This window comes from Oncorhynchus keta, chromosome 30, assembly GCF_023373465.1.
Source record: "Oncorhynchus keta strain PuntledgeMale-10-30-2019 chromosome 30, Oket_V2, whole genome shotgun sequence".
NCBI classification, from domain to species: Eukaryota; Metazoa; Chordata; class Actinopteri; order Salmoniformes; family Salmonidae; genus Oncorhynchus; species Oncorhynchus keta.
Genome location: NC_068450.1, coordinates 21977620 through 21989975, shown reverse-complemented (window position 1 = coordinate 21989975; position 12356 = coordinate 21977620). Strand labels below are relative to the sequence as shown.

Genomic DNA, 12356 nt, shown 5'->3' with positions numbered 1-12356 from the left:
ACTCAGTGTATTTGTTCAATAAAACTGAAAAGGCGTTTGAAAAATCAGACCCTCAGTAAGATTACATGTGGGGCCCACCGCAGACAGACCAATAATGATTTGTCTTTATCCTTGAAAATAGGAGATAAAGGCAAATGTATTCATTATCAGCTTTCTGTCATACTGTCCCAATGATGATACTAGTTTATTCATTACCATCCCTCTGTCATGGTGTCCCAATGATGATACTAGTTTATTCATTACCATCCCTCTGTCATGGTGTCCCAATGATGATACTAGTTTATTCATTACCATCCCTCTGTCATGGTGTCCCAATGATGATACTAGTTTATTCATTACCATCCCTCTGTCATGGTGTCCCAATGATGATACTAGTTTATTCATTACCATCCCTCTGTCATGGTGTCCCAATGATGATACTAGTTTATTCATTACCATCCCTCTGTCATGGTGTCCCAATGATGATACTAGTTTATTCATTACCATCCCTCTGTCATGGTGTCCCAATGATGATACTAGTTTATTCATTACCATCTCTCTGTCATGGTGTCCCAATGATGATACTAGTTTATTCATTACCATCTCTCTGTCATGGTGTCCCAATGATGATACTAGTTTATTCATTACCATCCCTCTGTCATGGTGTCCCAATGATGATACTAGTTTATTCATTACCATCTCTCTGTCATGGTGTCCCAATGATGATACTAGTTTATTCATTACCATCTCTCTGTCATGGTGTCCCAATGATGATACTAGTTTATTCATTACCATCCCTCTGTCATGGTGTCCCAATGATGATACTAGTTTATTCATTACCATCTCTCTGTCATGCTGCCATTTTTGACGCACCCTATCTTATTTGCTCCACTCTGCCTTTTACCACTGCTGCCTGCTACTACCACCACCTTAAAGTGACCTCCGCTCAGCTGTGAGGAGGTTGTCCCACTCTGCAGTCTGTCGCTCTCTTAGGGAGAATATGGTAAAGCTCTCAGCACTCAGATAGCAGGGCCAATGGAGTGCCGTTTTCAGTCGTGCCTCAGTCAGATGTAGTTGGAGCAGTCCTAGAGAGGAGTGTGTGTGGAGGTGGTGTCCACCTGTGCTGTTGTCATTCGTGTCTTGGTGTGCTGGGCCTCTGTAGCCTGGGGGAGACTCCCTGAGGCTGGACCATGGGCTGCTCAGGGAGCAGAGCGTGCCTTAGCCCTCCCTGCTCTGGAGACCGGGTAAAGGACTTCTATCTTTTGTTCTACTCTGTCTGTAATGGGGATGGGGAGCAGGGGACAGGAAAGACTGCTAACTCTGTGTCTCGCTGACCCTTCATTAGAGGATACGATTCTTTATTTGACTTGTCTGTTCTGTGCCTGACTCATTAGCCTCTGTCTATTTTTATTTGACTTGTCTGTTCTGTGCCTGACTCATTAGCCTCTGTCTATTTTTTGTTCTGTTATCCTTCTCTGAGGGAGATTGTTCCAGGACAGTAACAGGGCCTGTGGTCCTCAGTTGGTGCTGTGTCCGGTGGATTTGTTGAGGAGTATAAGACCGGTTAGTGGGGGATTCCCTCTGCGTCAGTTTGGGAGGAGCACTGCAGCTAGGGCAGCCTCTGTAAAGATGGGGAGAGAGCGAGTAGGGGAAGTAGAAAGAGGAGAAGGCAAGGAATAGAGAATGTCAAGTAGCTGGGGGTAGAGAGAATGGGTGTTAGGGTTTCTGTCTCAGCTCAGTTGCATAGGGGTTGGGGGGGAGGGGGCTTTGCCTGACATGTTTTCTCAATGTGTTGCATTTGTTAGCTAAGGAGCAATATAACTGTGCTATTTGGCTCAATATCCTCTTAATGAAATGAAGTTGAGATGGAGAGGTCTTGTACACTAATTAAGTTGTTACTGTCATTGGATTTATCCCAGAAGTGCTTGTCATGAATCAACAATATGCGTCTGTGTGCATCTAAAATGACCGTATACTATTCGAAAGGATATTGAATTGAAAGCTGTTATACAAATTACATTTTTTAGGTTCTTCTTACTGAACTGTGTGAGTGTGTTTGTGTGGGGGGCTCAAGCCTGTTGCAGTGTGCCAGTGAACCAAAGCCCCAAGCTGAGTTTAAATGACCACTAACAGTGTGTTTGTTTCCCAGCATGATGAGGTCATTAAGCAGCGCAGGGACCTGTCCCAGGAACTGATGACCTTGAAGGGAGAGCTCGGTAAGTAAGGTCACCACAGAGACAAACCGAACCGCTTCAGGGTTAACTTTCCCCTGGGTACACATCTAGAATCAGCTTCTCCTCCCTCAATCCTAACCTTAACCATTAGTGGGAGAAATTATACACTGACCCAAGATCAGTGTCTAGGGGACACGTCAATACTTCACTACGTTTAGTTAAGCTATCACTACGGCTAACATTAAACAGATAGGGCTCAATGCTACTTTGTTTTGTTTGTGCAGCTATTATTTGTCAGAGCACTTAGCACTAGGCTCAGACCCAACCCTTAGCACTAGGCTCAGACCCAACCCTTAGCACTAGGCTCAGACCCAACCCTTAGCACTAGGCTCAGACCCAACCCTTAGCACTAGGCTCAGACCCAACCCTTAGCACTAGGCTCAGACCCAACCCTTAGCACTAGGCTCAGACCCAACCCTTAGCACTAGGCTCAGACCCAACCCTTAGCACTAGGCTCAGACCCAACCCTTAGCACTAGGCTCAGACCCAACCCTTAGCACTAGGCTCAGACCCAACCCAGACCCAACCCTTAGCACTAGGCTCAGACCCAACCCCCTTAGCACTAGGCTCAGACCCAACCCTTAGCACTAGGCTCCCAACCCTTAGCACTAGGCTCAGAGGCTCAGACCCAACCCTAGCACTAGGCTCAGACCCACTAGGCTCAGACCCAACCCTTAGCACTAGGCTCAGACCCAACCCTTAGGCTCAGACCCAACCCTTAGCACTAGGCTCAGACCCAACCCTTAGCACTAGGCTCAGACCCAACCCTTAGCACTAGGCTCAGACCCAACCCTTAGCACTAGGCTCAGACCCAAGAACAACTCGTGGGCTTTGCCTTGACAGTGATGTTGTGCTTTCAGTGTGTGGGAAGGAAGCTCAGAAACCATCTTTGTGACTATCTTTTGGAGAAAAAAACATTGCTGCCATGACTGAGTGTAATAAGCAGCTTAAGTCTGTCACAAGTCCAAACAATGAGTGTCATCAGACAGTTCTTCTATTGCATGTATTCCCTTTGCCTCTTATCTGCCCTGTAATTAGTTTCTCCCCTCCTTCCCTGGTTAATTTGTTCTGTCCTCCACCGAGGAGAGGATGGGACGCCCAGAACCGACGCAGTATAGAAGTGTGTGTCTGCTTTATTAGCCCCGGCCTCTGTTCTGAGTGTCTCTGATGCAGCATGTTCCCTTGAGGGTTCTTTAGGTTGGTGTCTGGCCCCCATAGGGGCCGTTAGCAGCCGGCCCCCATAGGGGCCGTTAGCAGCGGGGCCGTTAGCAGCCTGTGCTGGAATGCTAAACCATATGAGGCCGTAAGAGAGCTTTGGAGACGAGGACACACCCCACAACCCATAGACACACACTGCAGTGGTCTTGGAAACATCCCTCCTGGCCATGCTGTGGTTTACGTGCTGGTTGCTGATACACTGTTTTGATCTCAAAATAGACCATCCACATGAATCCTGAAGGGGGGTCTCGTATCGAAATCATTGGCTGAGCCTCTGGACTGACCACAGAAAGTAACTTATTAGAAAAGTAGTTAAATTGGTTTCTCCGAATTCATGACAATAATGCATCAGTGATGGGTATTTCCTGCATCTTTCTGAAGAAATAATGCATGTAATGCCTGTTTCTGTGTGCCTATGTGATATGTAGCCAGTTAACATGCAGAAATGGTCATTTAAAAAAAAACAATGAAATGTTGATTGGGGGGGTTCCCTGGACCTTAAAGACCTCCTGATAAGTATTGTTGTGGACTTAGAAAATCGAATTTAGTTGTTTTTCTATAAAGAAACATGAGATTTTTTTAGTCAAAACTTGAAGGGAAAAAAACTGTTGGGAAATCCAAAACCTGGAACAACTAAACTGAGCTCTGAATTGGTCCGATGTTCCAGTGCTCTGTGTGTTCCTGTCTGGGGAGACTGAGGTGATCATGACGTCATGCTAAACCTTGTAGGCAGACCAACGAGCCAAACTCCCCATACCCGTGGGCACTGTTTATTGTCTATTGTGGTTTGGAAAGTTAGGATTATTGAGATTAATCAAATGTGTATAATGTACTTGTTGTTCTCTGTAAATATTTTTATTGCGCTTCACAGCCATCTTTTTTTGCGTTTCCTTTTTTTTTCTCACCTTTGTGTCCTCAACAGTTTGCAGCCCTGTATTAAGTCTATCTGTTCTGTTCCTGTGGGGCTGCAAGGGTCTGACTGGGGGATAGTGTGGCTCCACCCCTCCCTCCATGTTGGTGGTCACACAACGTACCTCAGCCTTGGGACCAGCACATGACTCCCCTTCCCATTAAGCCCAGTGTATCAGCTTCTAATAGATAAGACCACCAGACAGTTCTACAGACAGACCCACTGGGGTTGGGAGGGGAGGGTTTGGGAGGGGAGGAAGGCAAAGACCACAAGGCATTTATCCTGAGCCCAACACTTGCCGTCAGTGATTCCGTCCCAAATGGCACCCTATTTCCTATATAGTGCGCTACTTTTGATTAGAACCCTGTATAGGCCCTGGGAATAGAGTATACTTTACCCCATCCCTCAGACAGTATTCTGCATAGCCAGTATGGGCTTGCTCCCCCAATGATGTCACCACTCCACTCACAGCAGCTGGCTAATTATAGTGTACTGCATTGTCTGTTTGGGCCACCTCCAGTTTCATGACATGACATACTATCCTTTCATATTAACTCTTCACCAATATAAATTACAAGCGCTTCATATTTATTTTCCTGCCTCACCACCTAGTATCTGGAATTGGGGCACATTCAAAGCCATCACCCTGACAAGAATCCAAGACCAGTAACTTTTAGATATGGCTTTTACAGTGTGTTTTAGTGTGATGAATTTAGCCTGGCTCCTATGACCATATCCCCGGTTTTACTTCATGCCTGTGGAGTGCAGGGCTCAACCGGATGTGTTTGTTTGGGCTCTGTCCCTGTAGGTCTGGGGTTCTATTTCTTCTCACTCCCACACTTTTGATATGATGCTATATATTACACTTAGACATTTTTATAATTTTAAAATTTTTAACGCACCTGTTGGAAAGAGTCAAAGTAAATGGATACTATATAAATATTTTATGTGCGTAAGCCATTTGTTACTTTTTTTTACACAAAATAGTTGCCTCAGAGTATTGCTTCATTACCATCACTCTGAACAAAATGAACAATTATAGTGGTAAGTCAACATTTTATGTCAAATCACAAAAGAACTGCGAAGTGAAAGTGGAGAACAAGGATATGACATGGAGAGTATCATATCTCCACCTCCAAGAAATGCCACTTTGAATATTGCTTATACTGCGTCATTACCGCAACGTCAGTAAAACAAAAAACAACATTTCTTACATTTTAGGCATTTAGCAGACGCTCTAATCCAAAGCGATTTAGAGTAGTGAGTGCATTCATTTTTATATTTTTTTTCCAAACTGGTCCCCCATGGGAATCGAACCAACAACATTGGCTTTGCAAGCGCCGTGCTCTACCAACTGAGCCAATTCATCTAGATTCTCATCTATTTGAAATTATATATCTCATTATGTTGTGGTTGGAATTAACAAATGATGGCTGATTCTACTAACCAAGTAAACCTTGTGGCCTGGCAGTGAAATCCCAAAATGTTGCCAATTGCCATGACCACAACAAAATGTCAGTAATGACTATTTCCAGGTTCCAGAAGTAGCTTATTTTTCAATGGGAATACCCCTGCTTAATACTGCTTATCAAATTATATTTTACTTTCTTTATAGCAATCAATGATAATCCATTTCCAACCACTTATTTTTAACTAGTCCAATTTACTATTACCGCCACAATGTACACATACAGTTGAAGTCGGAAGTTTACATATCTCTAGGCCATCAGACTGTTAAACAGCCATCACTAACATAGAGTCTGCTGTCAACATACAGACTCAAATCTCTGCCACTTTAATAAATAGACTTAATAAAGTTATCACTAGTCCCCTTAAATAACGCCACTTTAATAATGTTTACATATCCTACATTACTCATCTCATATGTACAGTTGAAGTTGGAAGTTTACATACACTTAGGTTGTAGTCATTGAAACTCGTTTTTCAACCACTCCACACATTTCTTGTTAACAAACCATAGTTTTTGCAAGTCGGTTAGGACATCTACTTTGTGCTTGACACAAGTAATTTTTTCAACAATTATTTACAGACAGATTATTTCACTTATAAATCGTTATCACAATTCCAGTGAATCAGAAGTTTACATACACTAAGTTGACTGTGCCTAAGTTGACTGTGCCTTTAAACAGCTTGGAAAATTCCAGAAAATGTCATGGCTTTAGAAGTTTCTGATAGGCTAATTGACGTCATTTGAGTCAATTGGAGGTGTACCTGTGGATGTATTTCAAGGCCCATCTTCAAACAGTGACTCTTTGCTTGACATCATGGGGAAATCTAAAGAAATCAGACAGGACCTCAGAAAACCAATTGTAGACATCCACAAATCTGGTTCATCCTTGGGAGCAATTTACAAATGCCTGAAGGTACCACGTTCATACAATAGTACGCAAGTACAAACACCATGGGACCACGCAGCCGTCATACCGCTCAGGAAGGAGACGTGTTCTGTCTCCAAGAGATGAACGTACTTTGGTGCGAAAAGTGCAAATCAATCCCAGAACAACAGCAAAGGACCTTGTGAAGATGCTGGAGGAAACAGGTACAAAAGTATCTATATCCACAGTAAAACGAGTCCTATATCGACATAACTTGAAAGTCCTCTCAGCAAGGAAGAAGCCACTGCTCCAAAACCTCCATAAAAAAGCCAGACTACGGTTTGCAACTGCACATAGGGACAAAGATCATACTTTTTGGAGAAATGTCCTCTGGTCTGATGAAACAAAAATAGAACTGTTTGGCCATAATGACCATCGTTATGTTTGGAGGAAAAAGGGGGAGGCTTCCAAGCTGAAGAACAACATCCCAACCGTGAAGCACGGGGGTGGCAGCATCATGTTGTGGGGGTGCTTTGTTGCAGGAGGGCTGGTGCACTTCACAAAATAGATGGCATTGACCCCAAGCATACTTCCAAAGTTGGGGCAAAATTGCTTAAGTAACAAAGTCAAGGTATTGGAGTGGCCATCACAAAGCCCTGACCTCATTCGTATAGAAAATGTATGAGCAGAACTGAAAAAGCGTGTGTGAGTAAGGAGGCCTACAAGCCTGACTCAGTTACACCAGCTCTGTCAGGAGGAATGTCCCAAAATTCACCCAATTTATTGTGGGAAGCTTGTGGAAGGCTACCCGGAACGTTTGACCCAAGTTAAACCATTTAAATGTAATGCTACCAAATACTATATGAGTGTATGTAAAACTTCTGACCCACTGGGAATGTGATGAAAGAAATAAAAGCTGAAATTAATCATTCTCTACTCTTATTCTGACATTTCACATTCTTAAAATAAAGTGGTGATCCTAACTGACCTAAGACAGGGAATTTTTTACTAGGATTAAATGTCAGGAATTGTGAAACTGAGTTTAAATGTATTTGGCTAAGGTATATGTAAACTTCTGACTTCAATTGTACTTCAAGTGTAACGCACTTGTTCCCAATATACTGTAACTACTGGAAAAAGGATAAACGTATAACAATTTCAACGAGAAATGGCATTGTTGATGGTAGCCTCCATGCAGGTATACAATCACAGCCAGGGCAGGCCAGTATTTATGGTTTAAGGAATTTAAATAATTATTTCTTAATGTGGTAGTATCCTATAGACGGATAAACCAAATATTCCAAAAACCCATTCTATTTTAAACTAAAATTGAATGCTAAAGATGTTTTGTGAAAATCGAGTCAAATCTAATTTTGTGTGATTTAAAAAAATGCCAACGGTGCCCATAGTTGCAGAATCACCAGAGCCAGTTCCCTGGCTCCCAGGGTGATATACCATCTGTGTAACAACCACAGCCTCACTTGTCAGGGTCCCCTATCCTAGACATGTATTTTCTGTACTGTAGGCTGGAGCTGGTTCTTTACATTTCATTTATGTTTAGCTGTTTGTCTCATCGGGTAGAAACCTTCTGCTTGGCATTTTTGCCTGAGACATAGTTCTAGATGGATGACATGGCTGACTGGTACACATGATCAATAACCTCAAATTCCCCTTTGTCCTGAAACTTTCACTTCCCCAATCCTTTTAACGTGTGAATCCCATCTAATCACTGTAGTGAACATGTCTTGTTTTATGAAGAATGCCAATGGTCCTTCTGTAGCTCAGTTGGTAGAGCATGGCGCTTGTAACGCCAGGGTAATGGGTTCGATTCCCGGGACCACCCATACGTAGAATGTATGCACACATGACTGTAAGTCGCTTTGGATAAAAGCGTCTGCTAAATGGCATATATTATATTATATTATAGAGCTCCTATTGTAAATCTAGGAAGGTTGCCACCATTAAACATATTGCATAAGAAGATTCATATTCTGACACGTGCCTGCAGAAGGGCACCAACCATAGAATTAGAATTATTTCTATTGCACCAACAGCTGGAAGTAGCCTTTAATACCCATCCATCCCTGCCCACTTGTAAATCGAGAGCTATTGAGCTATTATGTTCATACTGGTAGGATTGTGTGTCAGGAATCAACCTCTATATGTATGTCACCTGCTACACATAGAGACAGTAGATACTACCCTGTTGTACACAGCTGCCACTCTTATGTCATCGCCAGCCAAAGTAAATCCTCACGGGCTGGCAAAGCCAACTGCTGGGCATCACACTGGCACTGGCATCTGTTCTGTCTATACCAGGAATGTGGCACAGCACGCAAGGGCCCACCAGAGCCATATGTCTGTTGCTTAGTTTATATTAGTGTCTCCCAACTCCAGTCCTCCAGTACCCCCAACAGCATGTACATTGTGTTAGACAGCAGAAACAGCAGCATGTCCATGTTCAAACTGTAATGCTGGTGTACTGTTCTACTGTAGCAGACATATGTTGCAAGTAGGACAGAAGTGAGTCAATATTTAAAAAATACCAAGGACATGACACTGATTTCAGACAATTGTGAAAATGTGTTTTTGATAACTCATGGTTATGTCTTTGTACTGCCAATAAGGCAGTGTGCTCTGTAGTCAGCCAGAGGCGGGCACTGGGTAAGGCAGTGTGCTCTGTAGTCAGCCAGAGGCGGGCACTGGGTAAGGCAGTGTGCTCTGTAGTCAGCCAGAGGCGGGCACTGGGTAAGGCAGTGTGCTCTGTAGTCAGCCAGAGGCGGGCACTGGGTAAGGCAGTGTGCTCTGTAGTCAGCCAGAGGCGGGCACTGGGTAAGGCAAGTCAGCAGTGTAAGGCAGTGTGGTCTGTAGTCAGCCAGAGGCGGGCACAGTGTGGGTAGTCAGCCAGAGGCGGGCACTGTGGTCTGTAGTCAGCCAGAGGCGGGCACTGCAGTGTGGTCTGTAGTCAGCCAGAGGCGGGCACTGGGTAAGGCAGTGTGGTCTGTAGTCAGCCAGAGGCGGGCACTGGGTAAGGCAGTGTGGTCTGTAGTCAGCCAGAGGCGGGCACTGGGTAAGGCAGTGTGGTCTGTAGTCAGCCAGAGGCGGGCACTGGGTAAGGCAGTGTGGCTGTAGTCAGAGGCGGGCACTGGGTAAGGCAGTGTGGTCTGTAGTCAGCCAGAGGCGGGCACTGGGTAAGGCAGTGTGGTCTGTAGTCAGCCAGGCGGGCCAGAGGCAGTGTGCTCTGGTCAGCCACTGGGTAAGGCAGTGTGGTCTGTAGTCAGCCAGAGGCGGGCACTGGGTAAGGCAGTGTGGTCTGTAGTCAGCCAGAGGCGGGCACTGGGTAAGGCAGTGTGGTCTGTAGTCAGCCAGAGGCGGGCACACAGTGTGGTCTGTAGTCAAGGCTGGGTGTGGTCTGTAGTCAGCCAGAGGCGGGCACACTGGTCTGTAGTCAGCCAGGCGGGCACTGTAAGGCAGTGTGGTCTGTAGTCAGCCAGAGGCGGGCACTGGGTAAGGCAGTGTGGTCTGTAGTCAGCCAGAGGCGGGCACTGGGTAAGGCAGTGTGGTCTGTAGTCAGCCAGAGGCGGGCACTGGGTAAGGCAGTGTGGTCTGTAGTCAGCCAGAGGCGGGCACTGGGTAAGGCAGTGTGGTCAGCCAGAGGCGGGCACTGGGTAAGGCAGTGTGGTCTGTAGTCAGCCAGGAGGCGGGCACTGGGTAAGGCAGTGTGGTCTGTAGTCAGCCAGAGGCGGGCACTGGGTAAGGCAGTGTGGTCTGTAGTCAGCCAGAGGCGGGCACTGGGTAAGGCAGTGTGGTCTGCAGTGTGGTCTGTAGTCAGCCAGAGGCGGGCACTCAGCCAGAGGCGGGCACTGGGTAAGGCAGTGTGGTCTGTAGTCAGCCAGAGGCGGGCACAGTGTGGTCTGTAGTAAGGCAGTGTGGTCTGTAGTCAGCCAGAGGCGGGCACTAAGGCAGTGTGGTCTGTAGTCAGCCAGAGGCGGGCTGGGGGCAGTGTGGTCTGTAGTCAGCCAGAGGCGGGCACTGGGTAAGGCAGTGTGGTCTGTACAGAGGCGGGCACTGGGTAAGGCAGTGTGGTCAGTCAGCCAGAGGCGGGCACTGGGTAAGGCAGTGTGGTCTGTAGTCAGCCAGAGGCGGGCACTGGGTAAGGCAGTGTGGTCTGTAGTCAGCCAGAGGCGGGCACTGGGTAAGGCAGTGTGGTCTGTAGTCAGCCAGAGGCGGGCACTGGTCTGTAGTCAGCCAGAGGCGGGCAGTGTGGTCTGTAGTCAGCCAGAGGCGGGCACTGGGTAAGGCAGTGTGGTCTGTAGTCAGCCAGAGGCGGGCACTGGGTAAGGCAGTGTGGTCTGTAGTCAGCCAGAGGCGGGCACTGGGTAAGGCAGTGTGGTGGTCTGTAAGGCAGTGTGGTCAGCCAGCCAGGCGGGCACTGGGTAAGGCAGTGTGGTCTGTAGTCAGCCAGAGGCGGGCACTGGGTAAGGCAGTGTGGTCTGTAGTCAGCCAGAGGCGGGCACAGCAGTGTGGTCAGTCAGCCAGAGGCGGGCACTGGGTAAGGCAGTGTGGTCTGTGTAGTCAGCCAGCCAGGCGGGCACTGGGTAAGGCAGTGTGGTCTGTAGTCAGCCAGAGGCGGGCACTGGGTAAGGCAGTGTGGTCTGTAGTCAGCCAGTCAGCCAGAGGCGGGCACTGGGTAAGGCAGTGTGGTCTGTAGTCAGCCAGTCAGCCAGGCGGGCACTGGGTAAGGCAGTGGTCTGTAGTCAGCGGGCACTGGTCTGTAGTCAGCCAGAGGCAGTGTGGTCTGTAGTCAGCCAGAGGCGGGCACGGGCACTCAGCCAGAGGCGGGCACTGGGTAAGGCAGTGTGGTCTGTAGTCAGCCAGAGGCGGGCACTGGGTAGGCAGTGTGGTCTGTAGTCAGCCAGAGGCGGGTGGTCTGTAGTCAGCCAGAGGCGGGCACTGGGTAAGGCAGTGTGGTCTGTAGTCAGCCAGAGGCGGGCACTGGGTAAGGCAGTGTGGTCTGTAGTCAGCCAGAGGCGGGCACTGGGTAAGGCAGTGTGGTCTGTAGTCAGCCAGAGGCGGGCACTGGGTAAGGCAGTGTGGTCTGTAGTCAGCCAGAGGCGGGCACTGGGTAAGGCAGTGTGGTCTGTAGTCAGCCAGAGGCGGGCACTGGGTAAGGCAGTGTGGTCTGTAGTCAGCCAGAGGCGGGCACTGGGTAAGGCAGTGTGGTCTGTAGTCAGCCAGAGGCGGGCACTCAGCCAGAGGCGGGCACTGGGTAAGGCAAGGCAGTGTGGTCTGTAGTCAGCCAGAGGCGGGCACTGGGTAAGGCAGTGTGGTCTGTAGTCAGCCAGAGGCGGGCACTGGGTAAGGCAGTGTGGTCTGTAGTCAGCCAGAGGCGGGCACTGGGCAGTGTGGTCTGTAGTCAGCCAGAGGCGGGCACTGGGTAAGGCAGTGTGGTCTGTAGTCAGCCAGCCAGAGGCGGGCACTGGGTAAGGCAGTGTGGTCTGTAGTCAGCCAGAGGCGGGCACTGGGTAAGGCAGTGTGGTCTGTAGTCAGCCAGAGGCGGGCACTGGGTAAGGCAGTGTGGTCTGTAGTAAGGCGGGGCAGTGTGGTCTGTAGTCAGCCAGAGGCGGGCACTGGGTCTGTAGTCAGCCAGAGGCGGGCACTGGGTAAGGCAGTGTGGTC

The 12356-nt window shown here is 47.9% G+C and overlaps 1 protein-coding gene across 12 annotated transcripts in view; it reads left to right on the top strand.

The window, feature by feature from the left end:
* The window catches only part of mtus1a (microtubule associated tumor suppressor 1a), a 64278-nt gene that overhangs the window by 39988 nt on the left and 11934 nt on the right, over positions 1–12356 (top strand). For 11 of the 12 annotated variants that reach the window (XR_008087369.1, XR_008087368.1, XM_052488031.1 and 8 more), the window contains one exon: positions 2129–2195. Coding sequence is in view for 10 of the 12 variants with exons in the window: in XM_052488031.1 (XP_052343991.1) it covers positions 2129–2195 (67 nt within the window). In the remaining 2 variants the exon portion in view is untranslated. Of the gene's footprint in view, positions 1–1015; positions 1224–1473; positions 1543–2128; positions 2196–12356 lie in introns of those variants that run through there. The other variant, XM_035758103.2, reaches the window with a different exon arrangement.